General features: G+C 41.1%; 1 protein-coding gene across 2 annotated transcripts in view; it reads right to left on the bottom strand.

The window, feature by feature from the left end:
• The window catches only part of MKLN1 (muskelin 1), a 184,407-nt gene that overhangs the window by 93,918 nt on the left and 69,083 nt on the right, over positions 1 to 21,406 (bottom strand). Inside the window, exons 6-8 of one of the 2 annotated variants that reach the window (XM_084630954.1) lie at positions 19,838 to 20,030; positions 11,862 to 11,939; positions 11,020 to 11,085 (exon numbers count right to left, since the gene is read on the bottom strand). In XM_084630954.1, the coding sequence (XP_084487080.1) occupies positions 11,020 to 11,085; positions 11,862 to 11,939; positions 19,838 to 20,030 (337 nt within the window). Of the gene's footprint in view, positions 1 to 11,019; positions 11,086 to 11,861; positions 11,940 to 19,837; positions 20,034 to 21,406 lie in introns of both variants that reach the window. The other variant, XM_084630955.1, reaches the window with a different exon arrangement.

Raw genomic sequence — 21,406 nt, 5'->3', positions numbered from 1 at the left:
CTGAGAGTCAGACAGTATTCCAGGACAAGGTCTGCAAGTCTGATACAGCATTCCAACCTCTGTGTCCAGAAAGGCTCACTGGCAGCCTTATCGTTCTGTCTGATGCGATTAAAGATCACTAAAAGTATTAATTCTAAGGTGGTACAAAAGAGCTATAACTACATATAAGAACACGAACAAATTCATCCCAGGCAAGGAATCCTATATTCTCACTTGCTCCCTCAGAACTCTCAAGCAGACCAACCAGACATACATAAGATAGCAAATGTCCAAGTTAAAGCTGCTTGTCTTCAATTACTAAGGAACACTGCAACTCTTCAAGGACGCATGCTGCTTCCACTGGGCTGCTTTTCTAAATATCAAATATTTGTACTCTGATCAAGACCAGTTTTGCATGCAAAAGGCAGGAGAGGAAGTGTCTACTGTGTATCAAAGTTTAACAGAGACTGATGCAATATCAGCTTACATAGTAGATATTTTCTACCATGTATCTGAGATGTGAACAATCCTTATGTTTAGTACTATGGTAGCACCAAAAATGTGCTAGACGCTGCACAGACATATAGGGAAATGATCTGTGCCTCACAGATTACAATCTAAAGACTAAAAACAAAGGGGAGAAAGGGGCACTGTCTTATTGTTTCTTTGTGCTCCCATGTCTGTAACCACGTACTGTCTCTTGTCTTATACTTAGACCGTACGCTTTTGGGGAAAGGGGCCATCATCTTTCCCCTCAATGCGTGTACAGCACAATGGAGACCTGCCAAGACTGTAGAGCTCCCACAACAACAACATACAAGTAAAGTGATCAGAGAAGATAAACCAAATTACTTTACATTTTTTCTTTTAAAATGTCATTTCTTGCAGGCATTGCAATGGGTACTGAAGATAAATCTGAATGGACAGAGGGCAGTGGCCTGGCATGTCAAGGTAATTATATTGTAGTAGCACCCCAACAGCGCAATCAAGATCAGGATTCCACTGTGCTACATGCTGTAAAAATATATAGGGAAAGACTCTCCCTGTGCCCAATAATATGTATTAGAGATAATGCTGCATCATGCCCAGCTCAACTCTGCCTTTCCTACTCACGGCCCAAATTTAGAATTTCTCTAGGTCAACTAGTGAACATTTGCAAGAGGCTATAGCACTGTTACATCCATCCAAAGCCCTTATCAGATATAATTTGGAGGTCAGAGTTCCCTACTGTTCTTGCCATGCCCCAAACTCAAAATTTAAGTATTTCTTAAGAGAAACTATATTCAAGAGCACTTCTAAATTGCTTATTCTGGCAAAAAAGCAGTCCCTAAGAGGCCTACTCTGTTCTCCCACTTTCTTCCCTTACTCTCAATACTGTTGCTATTGTCAACAACTCCCCTTTCCCAAGATGGCAAGAAGCTGCTAGACTACCACTAGTCTGTCCATCCTTTACCACCACGCCTTAACCTAGATACTGCCTACCAACTTCTCACTAAGCTTCTCTTTTTCAGAGGAGGTATTTAGTAACCCTCTCCCATCACCTGCTACACAACAAATCAGTCAGGTCTATCTCCAGAGAACTTGTGCATTTTACGCATTGCAGCCATTTTCATGTCATTATTAGTCTGCACAAAAGATTACACTCCTCACTGGAAGCGTAAATCGAGGGCAATGTAACAATCTCATACTAAGACGACTCTGGGTAAAATTTTCAAAAGTGCTTAAGTCACTTAGAAATCTAAACCACACTGAATCAATGAGATTTAGGCACTTTTGAAACTTTTACCTTTTTTCCCCCCCACACAATATACTGCAGTGTATTTAATAGCACTAATACATTATGAATCACAGATCAAATTAAAATTGAACTAGACTTGTCAAAACAAACATTGTAATGAGTTACCCTTGCTCTTTCATTAAATTTGTCACTTGCTATCTCACAAGAATCACAACATGGCTCCTCAGACAGTTTGAATTAGCTAGATTCTAATGTACTGAAAAGGAGAACAATCACGAGGTTCACTCATACATCATAAGGTACCAATGAAGTAGTTCCCCCTCCCCAAATTCTCTCAAAATGCTTACCAACTTTTCAATAGGGTAGGCAAATACTTAGACAACTAGGGGGAGGGGAAGATTAATGTTTAGTCATATTAATTGTGTTACAGTAATGGAACCAAACAAAACGCTTCTCCCAATACCTTTGATTATACCTTGTGCGCCCTTCTTTCCCCCTCAACCAAGTAAACTCATGTCTTATTCTCAGCTTTCACGTAAGCATCCTGAGACAGAAGCGCTTTTATTGGAGTAAAAGCAGCATTTTTCTCTCCTTCCTTTCTCAACTTAAACCTCTCATCTGCCTCCACCGTCCCTACCCCAACCTTGGTGTCAACCTCTGCTTCTTTTCCTGTAATTCCTTTGTCTGAATCTGACTCACCAGATCTCTGCAGCATTGCCCATATGTATTGCTGCCTTGATTCCATGTCTGCTGGAACCTTTAACTACGCCTTCATCTGTGGTCAGCTGACTATTGCAATTCCCTTTCCATTGACCTTCCCACTGCTTAGCTACCTAGTATAATTTGCCTGCCTTCTCCAATATAAAATGGTGGTCCTTCCTGAAGGACAGCTTGGTTTCATTCCCTTGAGAAACAATGGGAGGTGGTATCCATTTTCAAAGAGAGCCATTCTTTGTTTATCTGCTTCTCCATAAAGAAGAAGCTTTCACTCACAACACTGTAGTCTACGCATGAGATATTAGTGAGCTTTACCTTTGCAATGTCTGAAGGGTCTGTTTATTTAATTGAGATCATTAGGAACAAAAATACAGTGACACTGACAGCTACATTTCATAACGGAAATATTTTTAATTAATGTTAACTTCTAAACCAGTTAATGATTTTACTTGTAAATCATCAGAACATTCATTCTATATTCAAGAAGCAAATGCTGTAATTTGGGGGGACACTACATCATATGCTTCATATATAAAATGATTGAATCCTTGCTTTTAGTGCAAAACTCAACTCAACCCAACCTTAACTATGGGGCTGCAATGAATGATTCCACAACAAAATGTGCATTGTATTCCTGTCAAAGATAGGTTTCAAGGAATAACAGTGCATGTTTGGTATCCTGACATTAAGTAGCAGAATTTCTTCCTCAAAAAAGAATATAAAAAAATTAAAGTGTTGTTGCTATGCTGAACCAGCCTCTCGTTTGCTCAATAAAAGCCCTGACAAAGCATGATTAAGGTCATTTTGATACAGATACCAGCAGTAGATGTCTGAATCCTCTTACAAAATGCATCAAGGCAATGACTCTGCTACTTGCAGCTCTGTTCAGCTGGGAATGCAGCACCGAAATTAAAGTCTGTTTGGGTATTTTGCCAGAATCTACATAAGTAAGAAGGTATTGTAGTCCTGTTACAGAACTAGGCAGAGCACTTACCTCTAATATCCTTGGGTGAGGACACGTTTCCTTATATTAGAGCTTCCCAAATGCAGTCATAACTTTCTTCCTCTAAAAAAGATACAGAAAACTGTCCTGCTTCCCATATAAAGAGTTATTTAAAAATACTGTAGGTCCTTCTTGCAGAAAAAATGGAAATGGCACAATATATTCTATTTTAAACGGTATGTGCCTGTGGATGTACAAAGTTATTTTCCCTGATTTAAGTCGGGCATGACCTGGTTAATGAATATAATTCTGTATAGATATGTTAAGAGTGACTGCTGTGGTGTTCTGTATTTGACTGGAATACTGTCTGGTCCTAAAAAGATTATCTCACCATAAAGCTACAGTTATCTTAAGTCAGGAAGGACATTATGGATTATAGCATGAGCATCAGACCTTCCTGCACCATGCATATCAGACTATACTCTTGGGATACAGAATTGAGTTGCCTGTCCCCTCCATCATGCCACCTTGTGCGTAAAAAAAAAAAAAAAAAACACACACAAAAACACAACACACCCAGATTATTACACAAGAAGTAATTTTAGCCTCCAGCTTCACTCTCAGTGTAGCATTAGAGTAGTCCAACCAGTTTTAATCACCCATTCCCTTAAAGGAGAGGTAACCTAGTAACCCACAGAATCTTTAGTTAACATATTAATGTATTTATCCGCTTTCATGTCCACTCACCAAAAGTCTATTCCCAGAAATACTTGTAAGAGGGCAGAGTTAGTATTGACTTGTCCTGCATGACTAAATTGTTAGAAGCAACTGAGACATGGAGCAAGCCACTTAACCTTTTCCTACCTCCATTTTTACAGTCGGTAACAAGGATAATGCCAATCTTTGAAAGGCACTTGGATCCAGTGATGAAAAGTGCTAAGCGCAAATTATTATCCCCTCTCATCCCCAGGTCCTCTCCAAAAATGATGTGGACAAATTGGAGAGAGTCCAGTGGAAGGCAACGAAAATGATTAGGGGTCTGGGGCACATGACTTACAAGGAGAGGCTGAGGGAACTGGGGTTATTTAGTCTGCAGAAGTGAAGAGAGAGAGGGAATTTGATAGCAGCCTTCAATTACCTGAAGGGGGTTCTAAAGAGGATGGAGCTAGGCTGTTCTCAGTGGTGACAGATGACGGAACAAGAAGCAAGGGTCTCAAGTTGTAGTGGGGAAGGTTTAGGTTGGATATTAGGAAACACTTTCACCCGGAGGGGGGTGAAACACTGGAATGGGTGACCTAGGGAGGTGGTGGAATCTCCATCCTTAGAGGTTTTTATGCCCGGCTTGACAAAGCCCTGGTTGGGATGATTTAGTTGGGGTTGGTCTTGCTTTGAGCAGGGGGTTGGACTAGATGACCTCCTGAGGTCTCTTCCAACCCTAATATTCTATGACCTACGTGATAACAGCTCAGCAAGTGGGGCAAGGCATATGTTCTTTTTTTCCTTTTTACATTAACATTAGGCATGCTTGAGGCTGCCCAGAGAGACTAGCTTCAGTTTGTAAAATACATCCCAAAGCCATGCCTAGACAAATTCCCACAGCTTTGATAAATGGGCCCAAGCACAAAAGGAAGCTTGAGCAGCCATTAGTAAAAGCAGCAGGTTTTACAACACAAACAGAATCAGCAACCTTCCTGGCTTTCTCATGAGCCAAATTAAATACCAGAAACACCCAGAGCTTCCTCATGAGCAAAACCACCACCACATAAAACATACTGACTTTGCAGGCCGAAACAGGCCCTGAAGCAAAATGGATTACAGCCTCCCAAGAAGCTTACAGGGAATCTCTGCTCCAGAGCCGTAAGAATGATTCAAAGTTACCCTCTGTCACTAGAAGGCATAAACCTTGGGGGTGAAATTGACTAAAGGAATGGGAGGAAGTCCAGGTCTCCCAGAAAACAAAGTACATGTGTTTAATTTAGTGAGTTACTCGCTAGTCAGTTTAAGAAACTGGAAGACTGACTCAGTTTCACTGCCTTATTTAATATCAGAATGATCTCATAGGTCAAAGCCTGAGCTAGACAACTTGCTCTGAGTGAGGGAGGAAGAATCACACTTACCAATGCATTCATTCCAAAAATGTTTCATACATTTCCTGGCAAAATGCATATATCCCTCTGTGGAGAAAGAGGTGGTTAGGGACTATTTAGAAAAGCTGGACGTGCACAAGTCCATGGGGCCGGACGAGTTGCATCCGAGAGTGCTAAAGGAATTGGCGGCTGTGATTGCAGAGCCATTGGCCATTATCTTTGAAAACACGTGGCGAACGGGGGAAGTCCCGGATGACTGGAAAAAGGCTAATGTAGTGCCAATCTTTAAAAAAGGGAAGGAGGAGGATCCTGGGAACTACAGGCCAGTCAGCCTCAACTCAGTCCCTAGAAAAATCATGGAGCAGGTCCTCAAGGAATCAATCCTGAAGCACTTACATGAGAGGAAAGTGATCAGGAACAGTCAGCATGGATTCACCAAGGGAAGGTCATGCCTAACTAATCTAATCGCCTTTTATGATGAGATTACTGGTTCTGTGGATGAAGGGAAAGCAGTGGATATATTGTTTCTTGACTTTAGCAAAGCTTTTGACACGGTCTCCCACAGTATTCTTGTCAGCAAGTTAAAGAAGTATGGGCTGGATGAATGCACTATACGGTGGGTAGAAAGTTGGCTAGATTGTCGGGCTCAACGGGTAGTGATCAATGGCTCCATGTGTAGTTGGCAGCCGGTGTCAAGTGGAGTGCCCCAGGGGTCCGTCCTGGGGCCCGTTTTGTTCAATATCTTCATAAACGATCTGGAGGATGGTGTGGATTGCACTCTCAGCAAATTTGCGGATGATACTAAACTGGGAGGAGTGGTAGATACGCTGGAGGGCAGGGATAGGCTACAGAGGGACCTAGACAAATTGGAGGATTGGGCCAAAAGAAATCTGATGAGGTATCAATAAGGATAAGTGCAGGGTCCTGCACTTAGGACGGAAGAACCCAATGCACAGCTACAGACTAGGGACCGAATGGCTAGGCAGCAGTTCTGCGGAAAAGGACCTAGCGGTGACAGTGGACAAGAAGCTGGATATGAGTCAGCAGTGTGCCCTTGTTGCCAAGAAGGCCAATGGCATTTTGGAATGTATAAGTAGGGGCATAGCGAGCAGATCGAGGGACGTGATCATTCCCCTCTATTCGACATTGGTGAGGCCTCATCTGGAGTACTGTGTCCAGTTTTGGGCCGCACACCACAAGAAGGATGTGGAAAAAATAGAAAGCGTCCAGCGGAGGGCAACAAAAATGATTAGGGGTCTGGAACACATGACTTATGAGGAGAGGCTGAGGGAACTGGGATTATTTAGTCTGCAGAAGAGAAGAATGAGGGGGGATTTGATAGCTGCTTTCAACTACCTGAGAGGTGGTTCCAGAGAGCATGGTTCTAGACTATTCTCAGTGGTTGAAGAGGACAGGACAAGGAGTAATGGTCTCAAGTTGCAGTGGGGGAGGATATTAGGAAAATCTTTTTCACTAGGAGGGTGGTGAAACACTGGAATGCATTACCTAGGGAGGTGGTAGAATCTCCTTCCTTAGAAGTTTTTAAGGTCAGGCTTGACAAAGCCCTGGCTGGGATGATTTAATTGGGGACTGGTCCTGCTTTGAGCAGGGGGTTGGACTAGATGACCTCCTGAGGTCCCTTCCAACCCTGATATTCTATGATTCTATGATTTGTATTAGCATCACTCCTCCTGCTTTGAAATAAGCATTCAATCTTGAAAACTATATTCTATGGCCACTAGAGTGCGCATCACAGCTTTCGTTTCACATGGTAGTGCTTCTCTCAACACAATCTCTAATGAGGCAAAAAGAAAAGGAGTACTTGTGGCACCTTAAAGACTAACCAATTTGAGCATAAGCTTTCGTGAGCTACAGCTCACTTCATCGGAAATCTAACGAGGCAAACTTATCTTCATAGATCTTCCTCAGATTCTTCTACCTCTCTCCAAGAAGAATGTTTGCCAGCCTCATACAAACGGAGTACTTCCTCTCTGGGGCAATAATTATATATTGGATGACAAAGGTCTAGAACTTTATCAACTCAGGAAACCATAATAAAAATTCATGGTGAACAGGAAAGTTATTTTTAGGGCTGTCAAGCGATTAAAAAAATTAATTGCACTGTTAAACAATAGAATACCATTTAAATATTTCTGGATGCCTTCTACATTTTCAAATATATTGATTTCAATTACAATACAATACAAAGTGTACAGTGCTCACTTTATTTTTGATTACAAGCACTGTAAAAAAAACAGAAATTTTCAATTCACCTAATACAAGTACTGTAGTTTAATCGCCTTATCATGAAAGTTGAACTTACAAATGTAGAATTATGTACAAAAAACTGCATTCAAAAATAAAACAATGTAAAATTTTAGAGCCTGCAAGTCCACTCAGTCCTAATTCTCGTTCAGACAATCGCTCAGACAAACAAGTCTGTTTACATTTGCAGGAGATAATACTGCCAGGTTCTTGTTTACAGTGTCACCTGACAGTGAGAACAGGCGTTCTCATGGCACTGTTATAGCCGGAATTGCAAGATATTTACAATCTTTATTGCCAGATGCGCGAAAGATTCATATGTCCCTTCATGCTTCGGCCACCATTCCAGGGGACATGCGTCCATGCTGATGACGGGTTCTGCTCAATAAGAATCCAAAGCAGTGCGGACTGACATGTTCATTTTCATTATTTAAGTCAGATTCCACCAGCACAAGATTGATTTTCTTTTTTGGTGGTTCAGGTTCTGTAGTTTCCGCATTGCAGTGTTGCTCTTTTAAGACTTCTGAAAACATGCTCTACCACCTCACCCCTCTCAGATTTTGGAAGGCACTTCAGATTCTTAAACCTTGGGTCAAGTGCTGTAGCTATCTTTAGAAATCTCACATTGGTACCTTCTTTGCATTTTGTGAAATCTACAGTGAAAATGTTCTTAAAATGAACAACTTGCGCTGGGCCATCATCTGATACTTCTATAACAGGAAATATATGGCAGAATGCGGGTAAAACAGAGCAGGGGACATAAAATTCTCCCCCAAGGAGTTCAGTCACAAATTTAATTAACTTTTTTTCCCCAACAAGCGTCATCAGCATGGAAGTATGTCCTCTGGAATGATGGACAAAGCATGAAGGGGCGTACAAATGTTTAGCATATATGGCACGTAAATACCTTGCCATGTTGGCTACAAAAATGCCATGCAAATGCCTGTTTTCACTTTCTGGTGACATTGTAAATAAGAGGACAGCATTATCTCCTGTAAATGTAAACAAACTTGTTTGCCTTAGCGATTGGTTAAACAAGAAGTAGGACTGGGTGGACTTGTAGGCTCTGAAGTTTTACATTGTTTTGTTTGAGTGCAGTTATGTCACACAAAAACATCTACATTTGTAAATTGCACTTTCACAACAAAAAGATCGCACTACAGTACTTGTATGAGGTGAACTGAAAAATGCTATTTCTTATCATTTTTACAGTGCAAATATTTGTAATCAAAAATATACACTTTGATTTCAATTACAACAGAATACAATATATAGGAAAATGTAGAAAAACATCCAAAATATGTAAAATTTTAATTGGTATGCTATTGTTTAACAGTGCAATTAAAACTGCAATTAACAGAGATTAATTTTTTGAGTTAATCCCGTGAGTTAACTGCAATCAATCAACAGCCCTAGTTATTTTGACAGCCCTAGTTGTATTCTGTCCTCATGCCCATGCACCTCAACTTGCTACAGCCTTCAACTCTCTATCTATATGCCCACAACCAATATAGCCACTCTCAGCTCCCCCAGATTTTCAATAATAATCCCACATTCCTCCTTGCCCCTCAAAGGGTATCACACTGTAGCTGGGGGTATGATTTGAAAGCTTTCATGGACATACCCATGGTAGCTTTAATCCAGCTAACCCGCTAAAACTAGTAGTGAGGACGTGGCAGGCAGCATGGTCTTCAGTGCAGGCAGCACAAGTACCTACCCATAGGGGTAAAACAGGCTCGTGCAGCCCGCACTGCCACGTCCTCACTGCTATTTTTAGCAACCTAGTTAGATTAAAGCTAGTGCACGCACAACTACAGAAGCTGCAAACTGCACCCCGACCTGTAGTCCAGATGTACCCAAAGGCTTGGCACCCGTCCCCTCTCCCCACTAACTGTAAGTCACCTTTATTTCACTGTATTAATCGTATGGGTTAGGTAGAGAGAAGGTTAGAAACCATGTTTGTTAGGAGTATTTAAATAAGGAGTTGAGGGCAACATGAAGTCTTTTGACTGGTAACAGCAAGGGTAACCAGCAATTGAAGACAGTGTATTTTATTACATATCAACCTATCAAGATATGGTCACTCAAAACCCTAACCATCCTACTTGCATCCCCCTTTCCTCTACCCTTTGACAGACTAAGTTATTTGTGGCAGGGACTGTACCATTCTTGTGTGTTTACATGGAACCTAACAGGTTTTCTTCCTCCATAGCAATACAAAGTAGCTACAGGGTAGGGATTTGTATATTTATTACAATTAGACAGCCACAGTGAAAAGGTTGTTAAAAGGGGGAGAGAGAAAAATTGTTCTTAACCTCTGAGAATAGGACAAGAAGCAATGGGCTTAAATTGCAGGTTTACGTTGGACATTAGGAAGTTTTTCCTGTCAGGGTGGTTAAGAACTGGAATAAATTGCCTAGGGAGATTGTGGAATCTCCATCATTGCAGATTTTTAAGAGCAGGTTGGACAAACACCTGTCAGGGATGGTCTAGATAACACTTAGTCCTGCCATGAGTGCAGGGCACTGGACTAGATTACCTCTTGAGGTCCCTTCCAATCCTATGATTAGGCAAGGAGGTTTGGGGATTTCCTCCAATGCTCCCCACTCCCATTCTCCATCCATTGTATTGTAGTTTATATAAACTACCTAAATAATTGAAGCCAGCATGATTATACTGCATTTTGACAAATAAAATATGCAGAATTTTAAAATATTGTGCACCATTTTAAATGTTTTGGTGCAGAATTCCCCGAGGAGTAAGTTCCTAGAAAAGTGGGGCTCATAGCACATGGCCCATCATTTTAAAAAAAATGATTGCTTAAGTTTTAAGATCCCCAGCTCCCTTTCTCAGGAAAAACCCCTGGCTCTTAATTAGAAGGTTCCTAGGTTATCAGTGTGAGTTAGGGACCAGTAATACTTGGCCAGCAAAGGCTGAGACTGCTTCTAGCCTTAAGACCTGCAGCAGGTAGGGGCGAAAAGGGCACCTGTAACACATCCTCCCCCAACCCAAACATCAGCTCACCTATGAAAGAAGTCACTCCTGCATCAACAAAACAAGCAGACTGAAATCTAGAAAAGTGGAGTAGGGCTCCACAGAGGGAAAGCAGAACAACAATCTAGATGCACTAAGAGCAGAGTTTTGTCCAAACACTAATAGAAAAAAATAATATACAAAGGAACCAGATACGTTTGCATATTTATAACTGAGCTGGTATCCACTCAACATAATTAAGTCCCAAAATAAAAATAGGACAGAACTTTCTTCTTAAAGAATAAATGACCATTCACCTGTCTGTACATCAATGACCATCTGATGGCCTCCTCTCATTCCTGGTCTGCTGTCTTCTCCATCACCTAGTTAAAGACAAAGGAAAGATTTTCTATTATACATTATTTTTTAAAAAATTATAATTCATTCATTCATGCCATAAAAGCTGAGTGGAGGCAGCACAACTTAAATAGCCCACAGTCCTTCAAACATTCAAAACATACATAGCAATTATCTGGAGAACAGCATGTTTATACTCAAAGCAACCAAGATGTTTTTTTTTAATTGTCCAATTGCTTTTTGTGTCTATCTTCCAGAGAAAAATCATTGTCATATGTAAATCAGTGAATACAATGCTCTCATTCAGTACATGGAGTCTCTTGCAAGAGGAGACCTTAACAGTCCCTGGATGTGAAAACATATCCTCAGGTCCATAAAAACCGTTGAGCTTAAACCAACCTTTGCAGCCCCCAATGCTGGGGACAGCCAAAGGCTAGTTCAGTTCCCAGCATGATAAAGAGCAGCCTCAGAACTGCCTGAAGACAAGTCAGCTAGAATGGCACCTTAAATGCTACTCCACCACCCCAGAAAAGCCATCTTGTATAACTTTTGGTTTAAAGCTACTGTTTTGTGAACGGTTCCTTACTGAACTGTACATTCACATAATTATTTTAGTATCTGAAGATAAATGCATCGTGCCAGAGTGAAAAGTAAATGACATCAGTTGCACCTGTAAAAAGCAGGATTAAGCTGTCCTATAACCTACCTTTTATCACCTTCATGCACTGTATCCACAAATTACTATAGTGGCAGTTACTAATGCATGGGTAATTTTTAACAGTGTTTCCATTTAGACTCTTACCTTTGGTACTTTTGGGGATAATCTGACCCCACCGCGGTTTGTATTCCTGCTGACTGATGTACTGATTGAACAAGCCATCTGCAAACACAGGAAAAACAACTTATTGCTGCATGTAATGTTGGCAGTTACATTATGTTGTAGCAGAAATTTTTCAGATTAAAGTAAGATGCTCTCACTCAAACCTAACTGCTACTCTAGAGCTCTCTTCAAACAACTGTCATATGCATGTCAGTTTCTAATAACATTTTCAAAAATCATACCTGATTCAATTTGTATTTTGACAAAATAAAGAGAGTAAACATTAGTCACTATATCAATCAAGAATCAACCTAGCTTGATTGCCATGTCATGCCAGTTATCCATAAATCTGTAGCGTGACAGGTTTTAATTAAGAATGGGTTCTATTTCCGTTATTTAAGCAAGAAGGGAGAAAGTTGCAAGTGCTTATAAATTCAGCCATTTCGGCTCATGTTGAGCTGAAACTGCGTCAGATGGTGTCTCCAGAGCTTCATCTAAGAAAAAAAGGCAAAGGCAGACTGCTGTAAATGCTGAGAAGAAACAGGCACTGGATCAAACTAGAAAAGTAAATTAGTCTTAAATCCCATCTCTCTCCTCGGTTTACCTGAGGGTGTTTTTTGTTGGTGGACTTCCCCCCCCCCCTTCTTTTTGGAGAGGAGGGGGCAGGGACACAAAAATGGGACTGGTCTTTTGGGGCCCTTGATAAAAAGCAAATTTATACAGGGTTAGATTATATACATGCTTCCTGAACCACAGGATGAAGTTTATAAATCTAAACAAAAAAACTTAACACCCACTTAAAGAAAAGGAGTACTTGTGGCACCTTAGAGACTAACCAATTCATTTGAGCATAAGCTTTTGTGAGCTACAGCTCACTTCATCGGATGCATACTGTGGAAAATACAGAAGATGTTTTTATACACACAAACCATGAAAAAATGGGTGTTTATCACTACAGAAGGTTTTCTCCCCCCCACCCCCCACTCTCCTGCTGGTAATAGCTTATCCAAAGTGATCACTCTCCTTACAATAAGAAAAGGAGGACTTGTGGCACCTTAGAGACTAACCAATTTATTAGAGCATAAGCTTTCGTGAGCTACAGCTCACTTCCTCAGATGCATATCGTGGAAACTGCAGCAGGCTTTATATATACACAGAGAATATGAAACAATACCTATTCCCACCCCACTGTCCTGCTGGTAATAGCTTATCTATTCTCTGTGTATATATAAAGCCTGCTGCAGTTTCCACGATATGCATCTGAGGAAGTGAGCTGTAGCTCACGAAAGCTTATGCTCTAATAAATTGGTTAGTCTCTAAGGTGCCACAAGTCCTCCTTTTCTTTTTGCGAATACAGACTAACACGGCTGCTACTCTGAAACCTCTCCTTACAATGTGTATGATAATCAAGGTGGGCCATTTCCAGCACAAAACCTGGATTTGTGCTGGAAATGGCCCACCTTGATTAGCATACACATTGTAAGGAGAGTGATCACTTTAGATAAGCTATTACCAGCAGGAGAGTGTGTGTGTGGGGGGGGGGGGGGAGAAAACCTTCTGTAGTGATAAACACCCATTTTTTCATGGTTTGTGTGTATAAAAACCATCTTCTGTATTTTCCACAGTATGCATCCGATGAAGTGAGCTGTAGCTCACAAAAGCTTATGCTCAAATAAATTGGTTAGTCTCTAAGGTGCCACAAGTACTCCTTTTCTTTTTGCGAATACAGACTAACATGGCTGTTACTCTAACACTCACTTATTCATCCCTACCCTTTTTTTTTTTTTTTTTTTTTTAAAAGTGTGGAGACCATCAGTCTGGGGTGGTTGGGGGGGGTATTTTTCCCTATTCAGGAGCCCAGGCATCTTGGGGTAAGGCAAGGACTTTAGAAGTTATGAACTTAGCTGATAGGCATCCACTTCCTAAAAATACAGCTGTAAATTCAGAAGTGTATTTACCTACCCCAGATGGCTCTAAGTGGAAAAATTAAAATCAAAACTGTATAAGCTCTTAATTATGTGTTGTACATGACAAACTTTCTCCACATCATATTTTTAATTTTTTTCTGGTCTTAATTTGTCAGGATTGAGATCTAGGTTTAATTATATGCTTAATTCTGTAAGTCAATGAGTGCTTCCTGGAAGAGGCTGAGCGGTCTAAGGTTCTGAAGTCTGGTCTCCCCAAACACTACACAGCATTTACAAACTCAAACAAGAGTTACGTTGGTCAATTCTAGCTAGAAAAAAAAAACTTTCAAATGTTTTCAGGCATTTTGATTCGCTCCAGAGATACATGCACAGTATATGTTCTGTTATTTGACGCTAGTAAAAAATTCCACATTAACAGAATCAGACACATTTTACTAGCCACAAACAGGTAGAAAAAAACAACATTCTTTTACGGAACATTAGGATGGTTTGGTCTTCAAGAAAGGAGCTAAACAGCATCATCAATCCCTTTGGCAGCAAACAGATTATTGGACACACAGAACAAGAGGATGAATTGCACCATATGACCTGAAAAGGGTGGTTTTAACTTCTCTCTCATACTCAACGCCCACAGGCTGCACTTGTCAAGACAACAACACTTCTCCCCTGCTGTGCCTTCAGCTTCTTTTAATAATGCTTCTTTTCTTCCATGGGACACTGGTTTGGAGATACTCCAGCTCTCTTCCCAGAAATGTTTCTTTCAGCTGGGAGCAGTTCCACATTCATTCTACTTGTGCTATAAATCAGCAGTGGCTTGTTTTGGAAGCTGAACCACTCACTAGTGGTTTGGCACATAGGCAGAAAGGGGCCTAGGTGGATCTCCTACCGGGTATCTGATCTATTCTCGTACCTTGCTCATAGTTCTTGTTTTATCAGCTAAACTGACCTGACACGTCTAAAGAAAGACAACGTACTGCACAGGCCCTGTGAAGGATCAGATCTAGGCCAGATTAGGTTTTTATCATCTGTTTCCAATGAAACAGTAACAGTGGTTTAGAACAATATTTTCAACTCCATTGCACAAACAATTTTAAGAGCGCTTACTAGTTTTAAAGGAAAATCAATTTCTAGAGCCCATGAGGCCTTTCACATGGGTCAATGCCCACGTCTACTCTACAATTATGTCCAAAGATTATTCATTATGTACCATTATCTATTAACTCCTTTACACCTACACTGTGATGCATTTTGCATACAGTAACATCCAACTCCTAGAGATTACAGGTTAATCATCAGTTAGGTACAATTTACTAATATTAGAGACTTTATTTTGTCAGCCAGTTGAATGTTATGTAGCAAGAGATTTTACAGAATAACCAAATGAAGGGAGTATGCATGGCTTAGTATTGCCCCTCAAAACTGCAGTGCATCTAGAACTTCCAGGAAGATTCAACCATTCCCTTCTTATACACCCTAAGCACTTTGAGCACAGTCAACAAATATTATAAGACTTTTCGCTAGTGACTTAGTGGATGATCAGACATCAGATATTGACATGAAAACAGCCAGATGGAACACCTCCTTGAAAAAAAGTGAAACCAGAACACTACCTGTAGCTTGCACGGAGAAATCTAATCTGTAAGTATGTTTTGCAGTAGTTTCATGCAGTTCCATTAAGAAACTTGGATTCTGCATTTGCTGTACAGGAATATTAACCAGACTTGTCTCTCAGAGTGTAGGCTGTCTGCAAGATGCAGGAATGAATCCAAATGTGAGGTATTTGAGCTATGTCTGAGCACCCAATTGAGATTTAGGGAACCTTTTATTTTTGAGAGGCAGTCAACCAGTTGTCAGAGTTCAATATGCCCATTTTCTGAGCATAATGCACATGAGGAAGTCCTAAGAATCTGTGGGAAGAGAGTGATTGCCTGCCAAAAAGTTCTCAAAAGAAATTATCCAGTGAGGTAGGGTGGAAGGCATCAGTGTTCAGCACTAGGAATACAAAAAAAAAAAAATCTACTTCCACTAAAATTCATTCTCATCCATGCAGACCCATTCTTGCCATCTAATAATATGGTGACCACCTGCAAGAGGTATGGCATGTCACACTTTAAAATCTAGCGTTACAAATATTTGCTCCCTATTTAAGTCAATTTGTGCTAAACTAACTGCGGCATCCGTGTTAAGAAAAATGTAGTGGTGAAATGAAGTTAAGGCCATGAACCTCAAGATCAACATGCAGTCAAAAGTTCATATGCCCAGGTTTAGGCTATGTAATGTCCAGGAGAGTTCAGAGTCTCTGAAAGCCTTGAAAGTTAACTGCGCATTTATATATATATTTCTCTTTACATGTACATTTGCACATCATTGGAAGTATACACAACACTATACTGACCAAAACAGACTTATTTGAAAAGCTAATACACAGGACAAGAGTTCAGGAATGAAAACGCCCCAAATTCTGCGTAAGAAGAAATTACTGTAGAAAGGTTTCACAAAAGTTTTAAGCAGGGAACTTAAGAGTGAGGTGCATGAGAAGGCATTTCAAACACAGAAGACAGCATGAGAGTATAAAAGAGCTTGGTGAGCAGGTGGTGGTAGAAGTCCAGAATGAAACATAGTAGGCCAGAATGAAGTTGTTTGGCCTTGAAGGTCAATGACAGGAAGGATAGTCCAGTGGTTCAGGGCACTAGCCTGGGACCCTGGAAGTACAGATTCAATTCCCTGCTCTGCCAAAGACTTCCTGTGTGACCTCAGGCAAGTCACTTAATGTGCTTCAGGATAATACTACTTCCCCACTTCACAAGGAAGTTGTGAGGATAACTACACACAGGTAATGTGGCTACACAAAGAAGGAAAGCTAGATGGAAAGATGGGTGAAAAGTGGGATTGAGGAGCTGCAACCTAATGTGAAAGCCAGGGAAGCCAGCGAAGGGGTTGAGGGATAACGTGGCCAAAGCAACAGAAGGGGAAGCAGTAGAGGATAAGAAGGGAATAATGCAAGTTAAACATTACTGTTGACAACACCAGCAAACCTTCAGTTAACTAGGAGCTTCAATTAGCCAGGTATTGGATATTAGGATTATACTATAAAAGTATTGATATCAGATTTATAATATCCCTTCAGAATCACTGACAGAATGTAGAATAGCATGTGTAAATAAAAATTAATGCTAAGTCATTCAAATAGATTGCTAGTGAAAGGGATAGCTCACTATAGTTTTATAATCTGGAACAAGAACAAAGGACACAAGACCACAACATGCCTAACGCTGCAGGTGTCAAGTTAACTACGGCTATGTCTACACTACCACTTATGTTGGTATAATTTATGTCACTCAGGGGTGTGAATAAGCCACCCCCCTAAGCAACACAGTTACACAGACATAAGGGCCGGTGTGGACAGCACTATGTCAGTGGGAGAGCTTCTCTCATTGATGTAGCTAACACCGCTCGTTGGAAATGGATTAATTAAGTCGACAGGAAAGCTCTCTCTCATCTTAGAGCAATTACACAAGTAGAGAGCTTGCAGTCGCAGAGCTGCATCAGTGCAGCTATGTCACTAAGCTCTCTATAGCAGAGCCATAGCCTAAACGCCAGGTATACACCAGAAACTTTTGCCAACAGTGTCAGTTTACAAGTCCTTAAAAAAAAAAAAAAAGCAGCAGCAAATTTCTATATTGGCAAAAGCCGTAGCGTAGACGCAGTTATACCAACATAAAAGTGCTTTTCCCAGATTAGTTTATTTTGCTCAAGGAACCAGTATACACTATGTCTAACACTGGGAGCATTTCCCAGTATTGCCATACCAGCAAACCTCTTCTAGTGTAGACCTGGTATAGAGTTAGAGTGCCAGAGTTCTTTTGCACATTGCATAGGTGCAATTGAAGCAAGCAATCAATTGTTCAAGGCCATTGCTCTATGCCAATAGATGTCAGAAGCCAATGCAAACCTGACATTTAAAACTGTGTCAGAAACTAGGCAGGTTAACCGTTCACCACAAAAAAATTATTAAACTGGAAAGCAACAGTGATTTGTTAACCAGTGAAATACAGGATCTAGGAATCGTGTCCTTTGCCAATACTTCTACACTGGATAAGCGGGAGAACACTGCAGCAGTTACAAATCATTTGTTCAAGCAAGAGAAAGTACTCAACACTTCCTAGAAAAAGTACAATCTAGAAGGCTGGAGAAAACAGAGCAGTCCCAGAGGAGTGGAAAACAGCACAGCAAAATCTCACACAGTAAACAGAACATGTTATTTGATATACTTGATTTTTAAAGGAGACACAAACTATGAGGCTATCTTTAGTTACGCTTCTTTTCACTCCCACTATACCCCAGGAACCAATCACTACTTTGATAAAACTGTATTACTGATATTGCCAGCAGGCACACACTCACTTCTGGAAATTGTGTTTATTAGCAGCAGGAGAGTTTAGCCCAGAAAGACTAAACTCTGGGCCCGACTTGCCATCATGCTACGTTGCTATTATGCCACTGAAGTCAAAGGAGTTACTCAAAGATTCTCTTTTATTATGCCAGTAGGAGTTTCACCTAGACCAGAGGTGGGCACACTTTGGCCCAAGGGCCACATCGGGGTGCAAAATTGTATGAAGGGGCAGGTAGGGAAGGCTGTGACTCCCAAACAGCCTGGCCCACGCCCCCTATTTGCCCCCTCCCACTTCCCACCCCTTGACTGCCTCCCCCAGAACCCCTGACCCATTCAACCCCCCCAACTCCTTGTCCCCTGACTGACCGCTCCCAGGACCCTCTGCCCCAATCCACCTCCCCCAGGACCCCACTCGCTATCCAACCCCTCTGCTCCCTGTCCCCTAGCCACACCTCCACCCCTGACAAACCTGCCCAGGACTCCCACACCCTATCCAACCCCCCTGTTCTCCAACTGCCCAACCCCCAGAACTTCTGCCCGATCCAACTGCCCCCGGGATCCTCTACCCCTTATCCACCCTGCCCCCCTTACCATGCAGCTCAGAGCTCACAGCCCCGGGACCCAGACAGAGCCAGCCGCACTGTCCACAGGGCAAGCTGAGGCTCTGGGGGAAGGGGGACTATGGGGGAGGGGCCAGGGGCTAGCCTCCCCAGCCAGGAGCTCAAGGGTCAGGCAAGGTCAGTCTTGCAGGCCGGATGTGGCCCACGGGCCATAGTTTCCCCACCTCTGACCTAGAGAGAGCAAATGAACATAGAGCACAATACTGAGAGTCAGGAACTGCTGAGTTTTAACCATGGCTGTGCTCCAAGCTTACTGTGTGGGGAAAAGACACTTCAACTCTGCTACTCAAGCTCCCTCTGCACTCTAAATAAAGCGCTAAATAAGGGTTTATCTTAAATTTATTTACAATGAACCTAGCCACTGGGCCTCTGCTCCAAAAGTCAGAGCCTTTCTCCCGCACCTACCTCAGTGTCCTCCTGTAAGCTCCTATTACAAGGCATATTGTCCCTACTCCCATTCACAAAGCCACTAGCCTAATTCAAATCCCTCCTAAAATATTATTTCTGCTGTGTTGCCCAACTAGGTGGGTTTAAAAAGAACAATCCACTAAATTTAACAAAATTTATCATAATGAAGAGATGGCCTTGCTAATTGGTGAGTCTTACTGAAATTTTGTCCTTCTCTTACACTCCTCCCAACTTCTCTTATTTATTACATTCTCTTTTAGTGTTGTCTGACTTTAGGTTGTCAGCTATCTGGGTCACAGACCTTGTCTTCACTTGTTCCTGGAAGCACCTTTTAAACTCTTGGGGGGTAGGGGCTTCAAAGTAATAGAATGAAAAGGGAAAATGTTAGTACATCTTGTCAATCTTTACTAACTCTTCTCATGCAGAGTATAATCATGTGTCCAGCAAGAGTTTACAAGGCATCATGCTTCAGATACTGAATAGCTCCCCTTACATAATGCAAAACAAAAAGCTATCACAATACAGCTGTGTACATTTTAATGTACATTATGGAAAGAGTTTATACATCAATAGGCTTTCTAGCCAAGATGCTGCTTTGGAGTCACTTACCATTTACAGCTTTTTCTATCAGTTCTTCACAAGCATCAAAGTCTCCTTTCAGCACTAGTTTGTCATGCAGATCTGTCAGCATTGGGTGCTCTAGCGCAATCTTGGTTTTCTTCTGCAGTGATTCAAAAGCCTCAGTGTAGTTGTGCTGGCGAAAATGCTTTAGACATAGACGAATGGCTTCCTGTTCACGGTACTACTGGAACACAAGAAAACCTATGAGAAGGGTAGATTTCCCTGGCTAGCACCAGCAGGAATTTCTCACAAATTTGTTGGGATGACAGGAAAGTGGAAGCTCTCATACATGTTGCACAGGTTAACTGTTCATAGCCTACAAAGCTATACTAAACGTAATACACTTTCCATGGCATCTGTCTCCCAATGAGATGAGACAAAATGATGTGCTATTTCTTTCTTTAAGATGATTTAATTTGATACAGTTACAAGATGTGATTGCACACTTCACCACAAAACCAAATCTTTAAAATCACTGCCATTCCTTTATCATCTCTTTGGTCTTGCTGCTACTGAATTCTGCATGAAAATGGAAAAAAGTGGGAAAAAACCCTTCACTCCCAAAGTTATGTGAGCATCAAATTATAACACAAAATACTTTAGAACAGTAAGTAGGTCACAGCTTCTCTAAGTGAAAAAACATAAGGAAAAAGAGTATTAAACAGAATATACACTATATACACACACACACACACACAATGACCATTAACCACCATTACTTGAAAACAAAGACAGAGAGCATGAAAACCCATAGCCTCAAAAGCCCAGCTGTCTTGCATAACTGTATTTGGAAAAAACTGGTGTACATGTCAAAACTAGCACTGCAGGCTATTCCCTCACACCAACCCCCTCATCTCATCCCCCAGTATATCAATGCTGCCCACCTGCCATCCAAGAGTGCAGGATTTTGACAATAAGGCCTGGAGGAGATCCAGTGAGTTACAGTACCCAAAACTCAAAAGACAGCATACAGCATCTGAAAAAGCTACCGTTTTAGTTGTCAGAGAGAGGGAAGATCATCATCATTAGGGCTGACAAGCTATTAAAAAAAGAATCGCGATTAATCGCACTGTTAAATAGAATACTACTTATATAAAAAAAGTTATGTTTTCCACATTTTTAAATATATTGATTACAATTACAACACAGAATACAAAATGGACATTACTTTATATTATAAATATTTGCACTGTAAAAATAAAAATAGTATTTTTTAATTCACTTAGGTACTGTAGTGCAATCTCTATTATGAAAGTTGAACTTACAAAAGTAGAATTATGTACAAAACCGCATTCAAAAATAAAACAAATGTAAAACTTTAGAGCTTACAAGTCCATTCAGTCCTACTTCTTGTTCAGACAATTGCTCAAATAAGTTTGTTTACATTTGCAGAAGATAATGCTGCCTGCTTCTTGTTTACAATGTTACCTGAACATGAGAACAGGCGTTTGCATGGCAATGTTGTAGCCAGAATCGCAAGATATTTAAATGCCAGATGTGCTAAAGATTCATATGTCCCTTCATGCTTCAACCACCATTCCAGGAGACATGGGTCCA

This window comes from Lepidochelys olivacea (assembly GCF_965140295.1).
Source record: "Lepidochelys olivacea isolate rLepOli2 genome assembly, chromosome: 1".
NCBI lineage: Eukaryota > Metazoa > Chordata > Testudines > Cheloniidae > Lepidochelys > Lepidochelys olivacea.
The sequence above is the reverse complement of the archived record's forward strand: the minus strand, read 5'-3'. Positions and strand labels throughout refer to the sequence as shown.